Source organism: Lepus europaeus, chromosome 9, assembly GCF_033115175.1.
Source record: "Lepus europaeus isolate LE1 chromosome 9, mLepTim1.pri, whole genome shotgun sequence".
Lineage (NCBI taxonomy): Eukaryota > Metazoa > Chordata > Mammalia > Lagomorpha > Leporidae > Lepus > Lepus europaeus.
In genome coordinates, this window is record NC_084835.1 from 31817291 (window position 1) to 31831242 (window position 13952).

The 13952-nt window shown below is 49.6% G+C and overlaps 1 protein-coding gene across 5 annotated transcripts in view; it reads left to right on the forward strand.

Annotated features, from left to right (window-relative positions):
- The window catches only part of FLNB (filamin B), a 154505-nt gene that overhangs the window by 90085 nt on the left and 50468 nt on the right, over positions 1-13952 (forward strand). For all 5 annotated transcript variants that reach the window (XM_062201154.1, XM_062201158.1, XM_062201155.1 and 2 more), the window contains exons 11-19: positions 724-860; positions 2509-2702; positions 3596-3709; positions 4618-4761; positions 5012-5135; positions 5407-5567; positions 6504-6594; positions 6813-6982; positions 13460-13577. In XM_062201154.1, the coding sequence (XP_062057138.1) occupies positions 724-860; positions 2509-2702; positions 3596-3709; positions 4618-4761; positions 5012-5135; positions 5407-5567; positions 6504-6594; positions 6813-6982; positions 13460-13577 (1253 nt within the window). The remainder of the gene's footprint in view (positions 1-723; positions 861-2508; positions 2703-3595; positions 3710-4617; positions 4762-5011; positions 5136-5406; positions 5568-6503; positions 6595-6812; positions 6983-13459; positions 13578-13952) is intronic.

Here is a 13952-nt window from a genome sequence, read left to right on the forward strand (position 1 = left end):
GCTGGGCCAGGCCAGAGCTGGGAGCCAGGAACTCCATCCAAGTCTCCCACATGGGTGGCAGGGACCCAAGTACTTGGGCCATCTTCCACTGTCTCCCCAGGTGTCTTAGCAGGGAGCTGGATGGGAAACAGAGCAGCTGGGACTGGGACTAGCACTCCTTTATGGGATGCCGGTGTTGGACATGGCAGCCTAACCCGCTGTACCACAATGTCAGCCCTTCGACGTATTTTGGATGGAAGTTGCCCTTTAGGAACTGAACCAATGGGAAATCGAACTGTGGATAAAGGGAACTACTGTATAGGGTTCTGAATATCTAAGCACACTTTTTGAACTTCTGTACCAGGGCAACAGCACATTAATTCACAGACGGGATGAAGCCTGTTCTCCCTAGTTTTCTTGTTGTATCTTAAACGGACACTGAGAAGTGTGGACTCACCTTCCTGGGCTCCTAGTCAGGGCAGCTGTGCACACAGGTGGTATGGGAGCAGGAGGATAGTCCAGTGCATATGGCCTCCTGAGTTGCCTAAGGCAGCCGTATTGTAGTATATTGTTGACATAATAATGGATGTAGGGAAACCTGCATGGAAGGCCTTGCCACCTGTTTGAGTGTCCAGGTGAAAGCATCAGGCGAGTGGAAAGAACGTGTGTTAACAGTTGCTGGCCATAGGTTGCTGCTTCTGTAAGGTTCTTCATTACTGCTGCTTCTATTCCCCTCATTTCCAGCCCCTTTGAAGTTCAAGTTGGCCCTGAAGCAGGCATGCAGAAGGTCCGTGCGTGGGGCCCTGGCCTCCATGGAGGGATTGTTGGGCGCTCGGCAGACTTTGTGGTGGAGTCGATTGGTTCTGAAGTGGGTACTCTAGGTAAGTGGAGGCAGCTGACCAGCAACGTCTGGGGTGCTGAGGCTCACAGGGCACTCGGGTCTGGGGCCAGGCTGAGCGTGGGGGCCTTACCCAACATCACTGTTCTTAGTCTCCTGGTCTCCTGAGCACCCGAGACCATCTCTGGGTGCTGCTGGGGATTTTCTCCTCCCCCGCCTCTGGCACCAGAAGTTTGTCATCCGCTAGAACCTGAGGGCAGAGGTCTTCGGTGGATTTTGTACCTAAAACAGTATTTGGAACACAGGAGGTGCCTCATCAGAATTGTTGACAGACCCTTAGTTTAGAGGAGTAGATGAGTGAATGAATGTGGCTAAAATCTGAAATTTGAAATTTTTCTCTGAAGCATGACCATTTATTTTAAATGCAAATCTGACAGTTTAGATTTGCATTCAGCAAACTTTTTCTTTAAAATACAAGATAGCAAATACTTTCAACATGTGGACCATATGGTCTCTGTCACAATTATTGGGCCCTGCCATTGTAGCCTGGAAGCAGCCATAGAAAATACAAAAACAAATGGATGTGTCCATGCTCCAGTGAGACTTTATTTACAAAAATAAAAACAAGCACTGGGCCAGATTGGGCCTTCAGGGTATAGTTTAGTGACCTCTGTTTTAGATAATAGCCATGAACAAAAGGGGAAAAAATAAGAAATGAAATTTGGTGTTTCCTTCTAGAGCGATGATGTCAATCACCCTGGCATATCGTATCCTAGTCTAGAAATAATATTTAACCTCTGGCTCTGTCCTTCCAGACTTTTCTCTGGGACGTAGACATACAAATGTTGGTTTGCTTCATAAACTCTCAGGGGAAATCTTTCTATCTTTGTGCATTTGGTAGATACAGCTTATGCCTCATTTTCCACAGCTCCCAGGGAATTCCATTGTATGGATATATCCATTGTTAGACACTCTGGTTGTTTCCAGGACTTTCTATAAAAACAATGCTGAACGCATATCCTTGGTTATTTCCTTCGAGATAAAAGCCAGAAGTGGATTCTGTTGGACAAAGAGTGGGTGTTGGTTTAAGCTTTTTGGCACTTGTTGCCATGTTACCATTAGAAAGGTTTGCTAGTCAATCCTCCTTGTTAGATTACACATTTTTTAAAAATTTTTTATTTGACAGAGTTAGACAGTGAGAGAGAGACAGAGAGAAAAGTCTTCCTTCCGTTGGTTCACCCCCGCAAATGGCTGCTATGGCTGGAGCTACGCCGATCTGAAGCCAGGAACCAGGTGCTTCCTCCTGGTCTCGCATGGGGGTGCAGGGGCCCAAGTACTTGGGCCATCCTCCACTGCCTTCCCAGGCCATAGCAGAGAGCTGGACTGGAAGAGGAGCACCCGGGACTAGAACCCGGCACCCATGTGGGATGCCGGCGCTGCAGGCAGAGCATTAACCAAGTGAGCCACGGCGCCGGTCCCTAGATGACACATTTTCTAAAAAAAAACCTATATAATGCAATCTTTCCATCTCTAGTAGAGTCTAGGAGGTGTGGTTTTGTGGACAGGAAACAGAGATTTCAATCTTCTGGCTGATATGTGGCTTTTCGAGAGGCAGAGGGAATGAGTTGGTAATAAAACAAAGCAGATACTTTGTACCACATAACCAGGGAGGCCCTTCCTCCCACCCCCAGGGTTTGCCATTGAAGGCCCCTCCCAGGCGAAGATCGAGTATGATGACCAGAATGATGGATCATGTGATGTCAAATACTGGCCCAAGGAGCCTGGTGAATATGCTGTTCACATCATGTGTGACGACGAAGACATCAAAGACAGCCCATACATGGCCTTCATCCACCCGGCCACCGGAGACTACAACCCTGATCTGGTGAATGAACTTGTGTTTCTGTCTACTCTTCCCTGGCTCTCTAAACCCCTACACCTGTAGGGTGGCCTTAAGCAGCATGTTGAGAGATGGTAGAGAGGGCATTGGGACCTTAGGAGGTAGGTAGGCCTGGATTTGATTCCTGCCGGTACCTCTTGGCACTTCTACAATATTGAGCAAGTAGCCTACCTCTTTGGCTCTCTGCTGTCATCTTCTGTAAAATGGGGCTGCTCCAGGCGTCTGCTTCCTAGAGCTGTTGGACGGTGCAAGGAGGCGCCATGCAGAAGGATAGCCATGAGGCCTGTGCTGTACAGGGCTCCATAAGCTGCTATATTCCTGCAACTCACAACTCATAGTACCTTATTTCCATCTGGCCACTTTCTGCATTTATTGTTTAAAAATGCTCTATAGGTAAAGGTAGTTACTCCCCAGATCCCTTTCTTTTAAATAGGAGCAATGGCAAGCATCAAGTCTGAGCCAACCTGGCTGATGGGAAGTGTCCCACACCCACTGTGTGCTGTGGACCCCTACAGGCAGCTGTGCATTGACTATCACCAGTCCCGACTGGCAGCTGCTCCTCTTTGGCCAGCTGCTAGTCTTTTGCTCTGTGGAGCTGCAGACTGATAAAGGTTCTGAGTCCTCTCAAAGTGAGCACATTACAGCTGGGTGTGGTTGCCCAGTTCCTGTTGGCCCTCTGTCAGCTCAGAATGTAGCAGGGAGCCTGGGTTTGTTTGGCCCTGGTTTGAGAGAGTTTTCTCCCTCATGAGAGGCTACTGACAGGTACTATTTATTTCCAAGTTATAGCAAACTTGAGCATTTTGCTCTCCCTCCATTCTTCATATAGGGGTTTGGTTGGGGCATCAGATGGAGAGTACCATTTTGGCCTTTTGCCCTAGGTTCGAGCATATGGGCCAGGTTTGGAGAAATCTGGGTGCATCGTCAACAACCCAGCTGAGTTCACTGTGGATCCAAAGGATGCAGGAAAAGCTCCATTGAAGATATTTGCTCAGGTAAATTTCCACAGGCCACCTAGGCAGGTAATTGTCAGGTGACAAGATCTGCCTATGTAATGGGAAGTTGCTCAGTCCATCTGCTCCTCAGTTTCTTCAAGTACATGCTGGAGATGAGAATAGTGTCTCTTGGGGGCATGTGAGAATTAAATGAAATGCACATGTTTATGATTTGTATTCTGTAGAAACAAAACTTAATTTTTCACATGACCTATAATGTCTTTTTTTTTTTTTTTTTTTTGACAGGCAGATTTAGACAGTGAGAGAGAGAGAGACAGAGAGAAAGGTCTTCCTTCTGTTGGTTCACCCCCACAAATGGCCGCTACGGCCGGCGCACTGCGCCGATCTAATGCCAGGAGCCAGGTGTTTCCTCCCAGTCTCCCATGCGGGTGCAGGGGCCCAAGCACTTGGGCCATCCTCCACTGCATTCCCGGGCCACAGCAGAGAGCTGATCTGGAAGAGGAGCAACCGGGACAGAATCTGGCGCCCCAACCGGGACTAGAACCCGGGGTGCCGGTGCCGCAGGCAGAGGATTAGCCTAGTGAGCCGGCCCTATAATGTCTTTTCATGTGATGGAAGCTGCTTAAACCACAATGGGAAGTTTGCAAGCAAGACTTTTTAAAATGTTTTAAAATATCTACTTTTAATTAAGTTGAATTTGGCCAAAGGACTTCAGTGCAGAAATTAAAATTAAGAAGCATTGTGTGGCCATAGCTACCCAGGGCTATTTGTTGTTAATAATCAACAATAATTGTAATGTTTTGTTACTGTGTTGTGACACTGTGGCATGCTGTGGTGGCTCTGTGAAGTTTTGTTGGCTAAGTAAGCAGTGACCTGGCTGTCTTGGAAGGCCATGGTGATCACCTTTGATGGACACAATGTGAGGGTCACGTCTGACTCTTTTGCAGGATGGGGAAGGCCAGCCCATTGACATCCAGATGAAGAGCCGCATGGACGGCACGTATGCTTGCTCCTACACCCCAGTTAAGGCCATCAAGCACACCATCGCTGTGGTCTGGGGAGGTGTGAGCATCCCGCAGAGCCCCTTCCGGGTAGGTTGAAGGCAGGATCTCGGCTGTTATATGAAAAAACTTGATCATTTGCCATATCTGGGTTCCATGCCCAGTGTTAACTTGGCTGTATGGAAAGAACCCATTCTTGTTAGCTCTTGAATGATCGAGTGGCCTGGATATCTGAGTGCTGCAGACTGCCCTGAATGACTATTTATACCAGTGTTTTCCTAGGTGTTTTACTGGGTCCAAGTAGAGAAGAGCTTAGTAACTTTCTGTGTGTCTTCTCTAGGTCAACATCGGGCAAGGTAGCCATCCGCAGAAGGTCAAAGTGTTTGGGCCAGGCGTGGAGAGAAGTGGTCTGAAGGCAAATGAGCCCACCCACTTCACAGTGGACTGCACTGAGGCTGGGGAAGGTGAGAAGCCGCTTCATCCAACGCAGTGATTGTTGTTGTGTGGGGAGGGTGGAGGGTAGCGGCTCACCAGAGAGCCTGTGTGTCAGTTCCTCGGTGATATCTGTGCCAATCCTCCATGCCTTTCCCAGAGCCCTCACTTACCCATCCCTCTCTCAGGCTCCTTACTGGAATACTCCCAGGCGCTTTCTTGGGGTGTCAGCCTGAGCTGCGAGTGATTGTGCAGGACAAGCTGTTTCTTGTAAGCTGCTGCTAATTAGCTGGTCCATTCCAGGTGATGTCAGCGTTGGCATAAAGTGTGATGCCCGGGTGTTGAGTGAGGATGAGGAAGATGTGGATTTTGACATTATTCACAATGCCAACGACACGTTTACTGTCAAATATGTGCCTCCAGCTGCTGGACGATACACGATCAAAGTTCTCTTTGCATCTCAGGTGTGTGTGGAGGCCTGGGCGGAGTGGGCTGGGTTCTCTCTGGCCACTTGTGAATATTTCCTTTTTGGTTTTTTAGTAATAGGACGGTGTTTTGTGAACTTGACTCAGTGGTTTTGTATCAGGTTCCTTGAAACCAACAAGGGAAACCACTCCCCAGCACTAAAGTTTTACCACTTTCTAACAAAAGGTGTTGTATCCAGGGCTCTGGAAAGAGACTGACTGGGTTGTTGTAAACATTCACTAAGTTTCAACCGAAATGTGACCTCTTTGGAGCAATGACTTTGGCCTCCACCCTCGGGCTTCCACCATAGAGAGAGGTGTTTGGAAGTTTGAGGTGTGTGATGGTGAGGATAGGGTGAACAGCACCTTGAAACAGGCAGTCTTGAAGTCTTGTTGGTTCCATGTTAACATGGAAATAGAGACCTCAGGAGAACATCCTGTACCTACGGGTTGTGATCTCGAGTTGATGCCATCCAAGTAACCTATCCTGCCTTTCTTCTGACAGTCTGCAGAATTCTTTCTGAAGAATTTTAATTATAATTGTTCTGTTTTAATCACTTCCTTACATTCCCTGAACTGTAACTCAGACTGTCTCTGGAGAACATTTCTTCTCTTTGACCACATATCTTATCATCATTTTTAGTTTTATTCTTAGTAGCAATTTTTTATTCCTAAGTACCCAATGAGTAGTGTCAAAGGCTCACAATTTCCAGTTTGGTTTGTAAGACTGGGGGTCCAGGCTCTGGTGGGCAGCCTGAGGTGGCCCTCGCCTGCTATGATGTGAGGGTGTGAGGCCTTGGCTGTCAGTATCACAAGTTTGCTCCCAGCCACTACTGTAGATGTGGTACCATGGTTCACCTGGGCGTTTGGGCAGAAGGTTGAGCTCTGGTAGGGGCTCCAGGGGCCTGTCCTTCTGAGACAGTGTCTCTGCCACAGGAAATCCCCGCCAGTCCTTTCAGGGTGAAAGTCGATCCTTCCCACGACGCCAGCAAAGTGAAGGCAGAAGGCCCAGGGCTCAGCAAAACAGGTAAGAGGCTGTCCTCCTGGGCTATTGCGGGCCAGTGGCTCTGGGCATGTTTGGGCTAAGGCCTGGAGGATACTCATCTCCACCTGTTCCGTGAGCTGCACCTGTTCTGCCCTGTGTCCAGGGCATTGCTCTCCCTGTGCTGTGGGTTTGCTATGAGGAGTGAACCTGCCTGACTGGTTCTAAAAGTGAAACCGCTCAGTCGACCTGTCTCCTTCTAGGTGTGGAAAACGGGAAACCAACCCACTTCACCGTCTACACGAAGGGCGCTGGGAAGGCCCCACTCGACGTGCAGTTCAGCAGCCCTCTTCCTGGTAACGCGGTGAAGGAGTTGGATATCATCGATAATTATGACTACTCTCACACTGTGAAGTACACACCCACCCAGCAGGTAGGGGCCTCGTCACTCCTGGCCCTGCGGGTGCCCAGCCAGGCCCCTTCCGGGCAGCAGCACTGTGCCTTGAACAACCAGGGCTGTAACAGGTGCTGCTCCATGTGTTCCCCAGAAGATCTCTGGGAGCACTAACGGAGGGCCCTCTGGGTTCTTTAGGGAAGGCTGCGGGATTCCCAGGAACACACAGGAAGCTAATCTCCTGTCTCCACCTCCACTTAGGATTCTGTCCGGAGAATTGCTGAGTTCTTGAGATTTGAGACCAAATGTCTTTTATTTTTAAAAATACTTATTTATCTACTTGAAAGGAATAGTTACACAGAGAGAGAGAGAGAGACAGACAGACAGACATCTTGCATTTACTGGTTAACTCTGCAAATGGCCACAATGACTGGGGCTGGGCCAGGTGGAAGCCAGGAACCTGGAACACCACCCAGGTTTCTTAAATGGGTGGCAGGAGCCCAAGTACTTGTGCCATCTGCTATTTCTTTCTCAAGTGTATTTGTCAGGAGCTTGATCAGAAGTGGAATAGCCGGGCACTCATATGGGATGGTGATGTCGCAGACAGCTGCTTTTAACCCACTGCATCAAAATGGCAGCCCCCTACCTTTCTCTCTTACTCGCTCCCCTACTCCCACTCTCCCTCCCTCCCCTCCCCATCCATCTCCCTCCCTTCCTCCCAGCTGCCTGCTGGTCTTTTGTTAATTACTCACCTATCAGGGACTCCCACGCCTTCTTTGTTTGGCCTTGTTGGCCCCTCTAGCTTAGTTTCCTCTTTTTACGAGGTGTTACAGTGGGGTCTTTTCTCAGAGAGCCAAGTTTTCTCAGTCCCCAAGGCCCACAGCACCGCTGATGGCAACAAATCGTTCCCCTTTATGAAATGCAGGAATGCAGACAGAGCCTGCGGTCCAGGCCGGCTTACTGGGATTATTTTAGGCAGTAAAGGCCTGCACATTCTACCATCTCTGTACAAGGCTATGTTTATTTGTTTAACATTTTTTTCTAATTTATTATTTTTATTGCGGTAAAATACACATTCGTACCACGTTTAAGTGTGTCCCTGGAGGTAGTCCCTCAGTTCATTCTGTAACTCTTTTCATCTTGTTGAGCTGAAACGCTGCACCCATTATGTTTGTGTAAGATCCTGTTTGCCTTCGTGTTCACACCTCCAGGCTCTGGCGAGCAGACGTGCTGGCACAAAAGGCCGCATTCGGCACTTGTCCTGCGCCTCAGAGATGCCTGTGTTCTTGGGGGGAGCGTCCCACCGTGTGGGGAGCTCCATGTTCTTGCCGAAGGCCAGTGCTTCCTGCAGAGGTGCTGCTCAGAACACTAGCCGGGCGGGCTCAGCGAGTTGCCGGCCAGAGCCTGGTGGCAGGCTGAGGGGTACAGTGAGGGTGGGAGTGTCGTGGAGGTGTCCCGTTGGCTTTCCGTCTGGCACATCCTTGCAGAGGAGGTCTCTGAGAACTCCCCTGGCTCCAGGATGGGTTTGCTGGGCTGGATTCTGCCCGTCTCGTTACAAGTCTGATCTTTTTTTTTTTTTTTTTTTTTCTTTTTTGAAAGATTTATTTTTAGTGTTTGAAAGGTAGAGTTACAGAGAGAGGTAGAGACAGAGAGAGAGGTCTTCCATCCACTGGTTCACTCCCCAGATGGCCGCAACCTCCAGAGCTGCGCTGATCCAAAGCCAGGAGCCAGGATCTTTCTCCAAGTCTCTCATGCTGATGGAGGGCCCAACGACTTGGGCCATCCTCCACTACCTTCTTAGGCCATAGCAGAGAGCTGGATCAGAAGAGGAGCAACCGGAACTAGAAACAGTGCCCACATAGGATGCTGGCGCCTCAGGCCAGGGCTTCAACCCACTGTTCCACAGCGCCAGCCCCAGACTTGTGACCTGTTAATCATCAGACTTGCTTCCTCTTATGCTGCCTTTTTTATTGCCCAAATTTTTAAATTATGAAATAGATAAAACACAAAATTTACTATCTTACCCATTTAAAAAATATTCAAAGATTTGGAATCCAGAGAGAGGGAGAGTGACAGAAAAGGAGAGCTTTTCCTTCCACTGGTTCACTCACCAAATGGCCACCACAGGCAGGTCTAGGCAAGCCAGGAGCCAGGAACTCCATCCGGTTCTACCACATGAGCAGCAGGGTCCCAAACACTGGAGCCAACATCCACCACCTTTGCAGATACATTAGCAGAGAGCTGGAGTGGAAATGGAGCAGCCAAGAAGTCTCTAACCAGCACTCTGCTATGGGATGCTGGCCTCACAAGCAGCACTTAAACCGCTATACCACAATGCTGCCCCATCTTATCTTTTTTTTTTTTTTCCCCAGATTTATTATTTGAAAGGCAGAGCTACAGAGAGAGAGAGGGAGAGGGAGACGGACAGAGTGAGGTCTTCTATCCGCTGGTTCACTCCCCAGATAACTGCAATGGCCAGAGCTGGACCGATCTGAAGGCAGGAGCCAGGAGCTTCTTCTGGGTCTCCCATGCTAGTGCAGGGGTCCGAGGACTTGGGCCGTTTTCAACCGCTTGCCCACGCTAGAGCAGAGAGCTGGATTGGAAGCTGGGTCCTGTGCCCATATAGGATGCCGGCACTGCAGACGGCAGCTTCCCCTGCTAAGCCACAGTGCTGGTCCCCATCTTATCTGTTTTTAAATGTGCGGTTCAGAGGTGTTGAGTTCATTCATATTGTTGTACTGTCATCACCACCATCCATCATCAGAACCCTTTTCATCTTATAAAACTGAAACCCCACACTCGGTGCTGCAGGAGACTTCCATTCCCCTTCGTCCCAGCCCCTGGCATCCCCCATTCCACTTCCTGTCTCAATGAATTTCACTACTCTAAGTACCAATCAGTTTAATCATTTGGAATTTGTCTTTTTGTGTCTGACACGTAGTGTCATCCAGGGTACTCTTTGTTGTCTCATGTGTCTTGTTCCCTCCTAGGGCCGAGTCATACTCCATTGTATGAAGATACCACCTTCTCTTTTCCGTCCATCCACCGATAACCGCTCAGCTTGCTTCCCCCTTTTGCCTGGTGTGAACAGTGCTGCTCTGGCTGCGAGCATGCAAGTCTCTGAGTCCCTGCTTTCAGTTCTTTGGGGTACATACCCAGATGTGGAACTGCTGAGTCACAGGACCAACCTGTTTTTGGTTCCTTGAGAAACTAGTCCACTGTTTTGCACAGCAGCCATCCCGTTTTGTATGCCCACCAGCAGTGCACACAGCTCTCAGTTTGTCCGCACCCTTGTTGACCTTTCTTATCTTCTGGTCTGTTCATAGTAGCCGTGCTGATGAGCATAAAGCAGTATCTGACCATGGTTTTGATTTCATGTCCCTGACAACTCACCGTGCTGAACACCAGGTCACCTGTGCGTCTCTACCCCTGTATCCTCTTTGTTTGGAATCAGATTTGCTTTTTCTGTGAGTGTGTTGAGTTTTAGGAGTTGACTGCACGTTCTGCATATTCATCCTTTATCAGCTAAAGGATCAGCAAATATTTTCTCTCACTCTGTGGGTCGCCTTTTCATTTTGTGGGCAGTTCCGGTTTCTGCCGTGGAATAAGCATGGCCTCTTATCGCCAGAGCTGCTCCTTTCCATGATGATGTTTTTAATCCTGAAGTTGGGTTCCTTGTTAGTAACGGTGACACAGAGACTTTGGTAGATGCAGCTTCCTTTCCTCACCAGGCTGCTCCCTAGCAGGTAGATAATTATTTTCTTGCTATTGGTCCCGAGCAGGTGGGCACCTTGCCCCTGGGAGCACTGGGTTGACATCATCTTTGTTGCCAGTTCTCTCCATACCTTGAAACTGCAATTTTGCAGTTTCTGCCTAGCAGAGAAAACCAATGGCATCTGTGCTCTTGGTCTGGGAGCTCCCTGGGGATAGGATATCATGTCCCCCGTATGTCTTCCCAGCTCCACTCTCAAGCACTGGCCCTAGAGCGACAGGTGCTTGATGTGGATCAGTGACTGGAAGGAGTCGATGAGCAGCTTGATAGCAGGCAGAACTGACCTAGGGACATGAGTGGCAGGAAGAGTGGGCTGGCGCCGCCTCCTCTGCCTTTGAACTCTTTCCTGAGGAGCAGCTGGGAGCTCAAGATGGGGGTAATGAAGCAAACCTTTGGAGCTGTATTCTTGGATGTGGTTAAGAGGCCTGGGTCAGCCCCAACAGCTGTGTCCTGGTGTGGTTTCAGGGAATAATAGGCTGGAAGGTTCCAGAAAGGCAGCTGCTTTGTATTTTTGTGTGTAGGCACAGAGGTGCCTGGCTCAGTGGGCCACTTTCCCACAGCACCACATGCCTGGTCATCAGGCGCTGGATGGCCAACTGTGCTCCCTTACACCTCTGGGGCTGCTGCTCTCCCTGCAGGGCCCCTGAGTGACAGTTTGCAGGTGCTGACCTGCCTGTAGGGGACAAGCAGTAGGCACGGCAGGTTCACGTGTTCGTCCGCAGCAGGACACAGTGGTCAGAGCTTTTTTGCCTTGGTGGAGTGGACTTGGTTAGGCCTGAGGACCCTACCAAAGGTTGAACCAAGGCTTGAGATGATGCAGAGCGGCAGGTGCTTCCCCAGGTCTTTGCGTTTGAGAAGCCTGTGGCAGCAGCTGTGTCAAGAAGAGCACTATCACCTAGAAGCCGCACCGGGCTACTCTGGCACCATCAGGAAATCCTAACTTGAAGTGGGCGTGATTGAGATGGCCGGGCATTCACTGAGCTGCTGGGTCAGTGTCTTGCATCTGTGTGTTTTGCTGAAGGCAACTCAGGTCTCAGCGCAGCTAGAAGGAGCAGGAAGCTGTCCCACAGGCAGCCACATCTTGGGGCAATGCTCAGGGGCTCACTGCCCAGACAGCCCCGCCTGCACAGCCCTGTGGGGACGAGCACAGCCCATTTTTCAGCTGTGAGTCTCCTGGGAAGCTTAAAACGCAGTCGGCACTGGAGGTGTAAATCTCTGTGATTTTTCCCGGCTCCCTTGTTGGGATTTTTTTAAGATGGAGTTAATTTCCTATCCGCGTTTTTGTATTGCTTTTATGACTAGCAATGAGAACATAGTTTGTTTTATGGGATGTGTGGGTTTAACTGAAAGAGGACTTTCCTTCTCTCCTTGAACGCGTCATAGAAGTGAGCTGAAAGCTCATGGTGGTTGGGGTGGAAGGGGATGGGATTTCCAGGACCTTAGGTTATTCTTTGAATCCACCTCGCTGCCCCTGCAGGAGTTCGGGGCCTGGGCATGGATTGGAGAGCACATTGGGAATGCCCTGGTGGTTGAAGTTGCAACTCAGTCCTCTGACATTACAAAGAGGGGACCTTTCCTGCCCCTTGGCCAGCTCCCAGCTCTGTTGGATTTGACCTCTGAACATTGTATCATAAAATGTTATATCCTTGAGGCAGGGGACCAGCTGGTTCTGTGTGCAGTGCAAAAACAAAAAAATCCTGGAAAATCAATCCTTCCCTCTTCATTGATGCAACCAGTTTGTTTTCTTGGCTTTTTCCCCTCCTTTATTACAAAAGGAATGTGAGAAAATATACACAGGCCTGAAGCTGAGCCCTTTTAACACTTGATCAGCCATAGCTCTCCACAAGGCCTAGGGCTGGCGAGCCTGCCGGGTGCCAGGGGAATCCATCGCTCGCTCTCCTCTCCCCATCCCCTCTTACAATGTGCTTGCCTGGAACACAGATCTACTAAGACAACACTGGGATAGCCGAGGGCTTTCAAGGAGTCTTGTGTTGGAGGGAAGAGACAGCTGACTGCGGAGAGAGGCAGCCAGCTCTCTCAGGGCCCATGGGAGAGCAGCATACAGGGCCATGCTGTGCCACTACCTGGGCTACCACAAAGATGCCTGCTAACCCCTTGGGCACAGATAGCTTTCACACTTAGAGCTTTTTTTCCCTCCACCTAGAAACAGCAGTTCAGATGCTGTACAGATTAATTCTAGAATAGCTCCAGCCAGGTGAACTCCTGCAAGTACCTTTTGCAGCCTGATCACTTTCAAGCCATTCCCAGGACATGGAAGAAATGATTCCATTTGCTTAGAAGGCCAGGGCCCAGGTGCTATAACCAAGGCTGGGTTGCATGTGTGTTTGAGTGCTGTGGGAGTAAAGCCTATTTCTCACTTCCGGTGTGTGACTGGGGGCCAGGTTCCTCTATCTCTCTGAGTCATTTCTCAGAAGAATGGCGATGACAGTAGAAACTACCCCCTAGGGACTGTTTTGAGATTGGATGAAGTGGTAAAAGCAGATAGCACGGTGTTGGAGTGAATAAATGCATGTGTTGTCCTTGTTCTGAGCTGCTCTTAGTTACTCTGTTTCACTGTTCTTGCCATATGGTCAAAAGCACAAAGAAACAGATCTGAGATGCTTTTTAAATACACTGGAGTCAAGTCCCCTTGGGGGGGTTTATGGGGTTCAGACCCCAGACTCGGATATACCCAGTGAGTAGGCTGGTACCCATGCTCTGCCCGGTTCTCTGTCTTATTCCAGGGCAGCATGCAGGTGCTGGTGACTTATGGTGGTGATCCCATCCCGAAGAGCCCCTTCACCGTGGGTGTTGCTGCTCCGCTGGATCTGAGCAAGATCAAAATTCACGGGCTGGAAAATAGTAAGTGTCAGGATGCAGGGAGGGGTGGGGCATTGGAGACCCCCAGACTGGCTGCCCGGTGGATTTCTTTCTAGAGACGGAATTTACGGAGGAGCAAATTTCTGTGTTGAGGCTTTGCAGCTGGACAGACTTGGAAGTGAATTAGGGCCAGGCTGTAAAATAGCTCTTTGACCTTGCCTGCCACTTAATGCCACCAAGCCTCAGCCTTCTCATCTGTACAATGGGGGAGGTAGTAGTTTTCAAGACCTTAGGTTCATAGGAGCTAAGAAGTTGGAGACTAGCCCACAGTTAGGAATTGCTGGCATCACAGTGGGAAGTTTGCATCTAAGGAGAAGCTGGGGCTTGTGGATTTCTGATGAGCTTCTAATGTTAGCA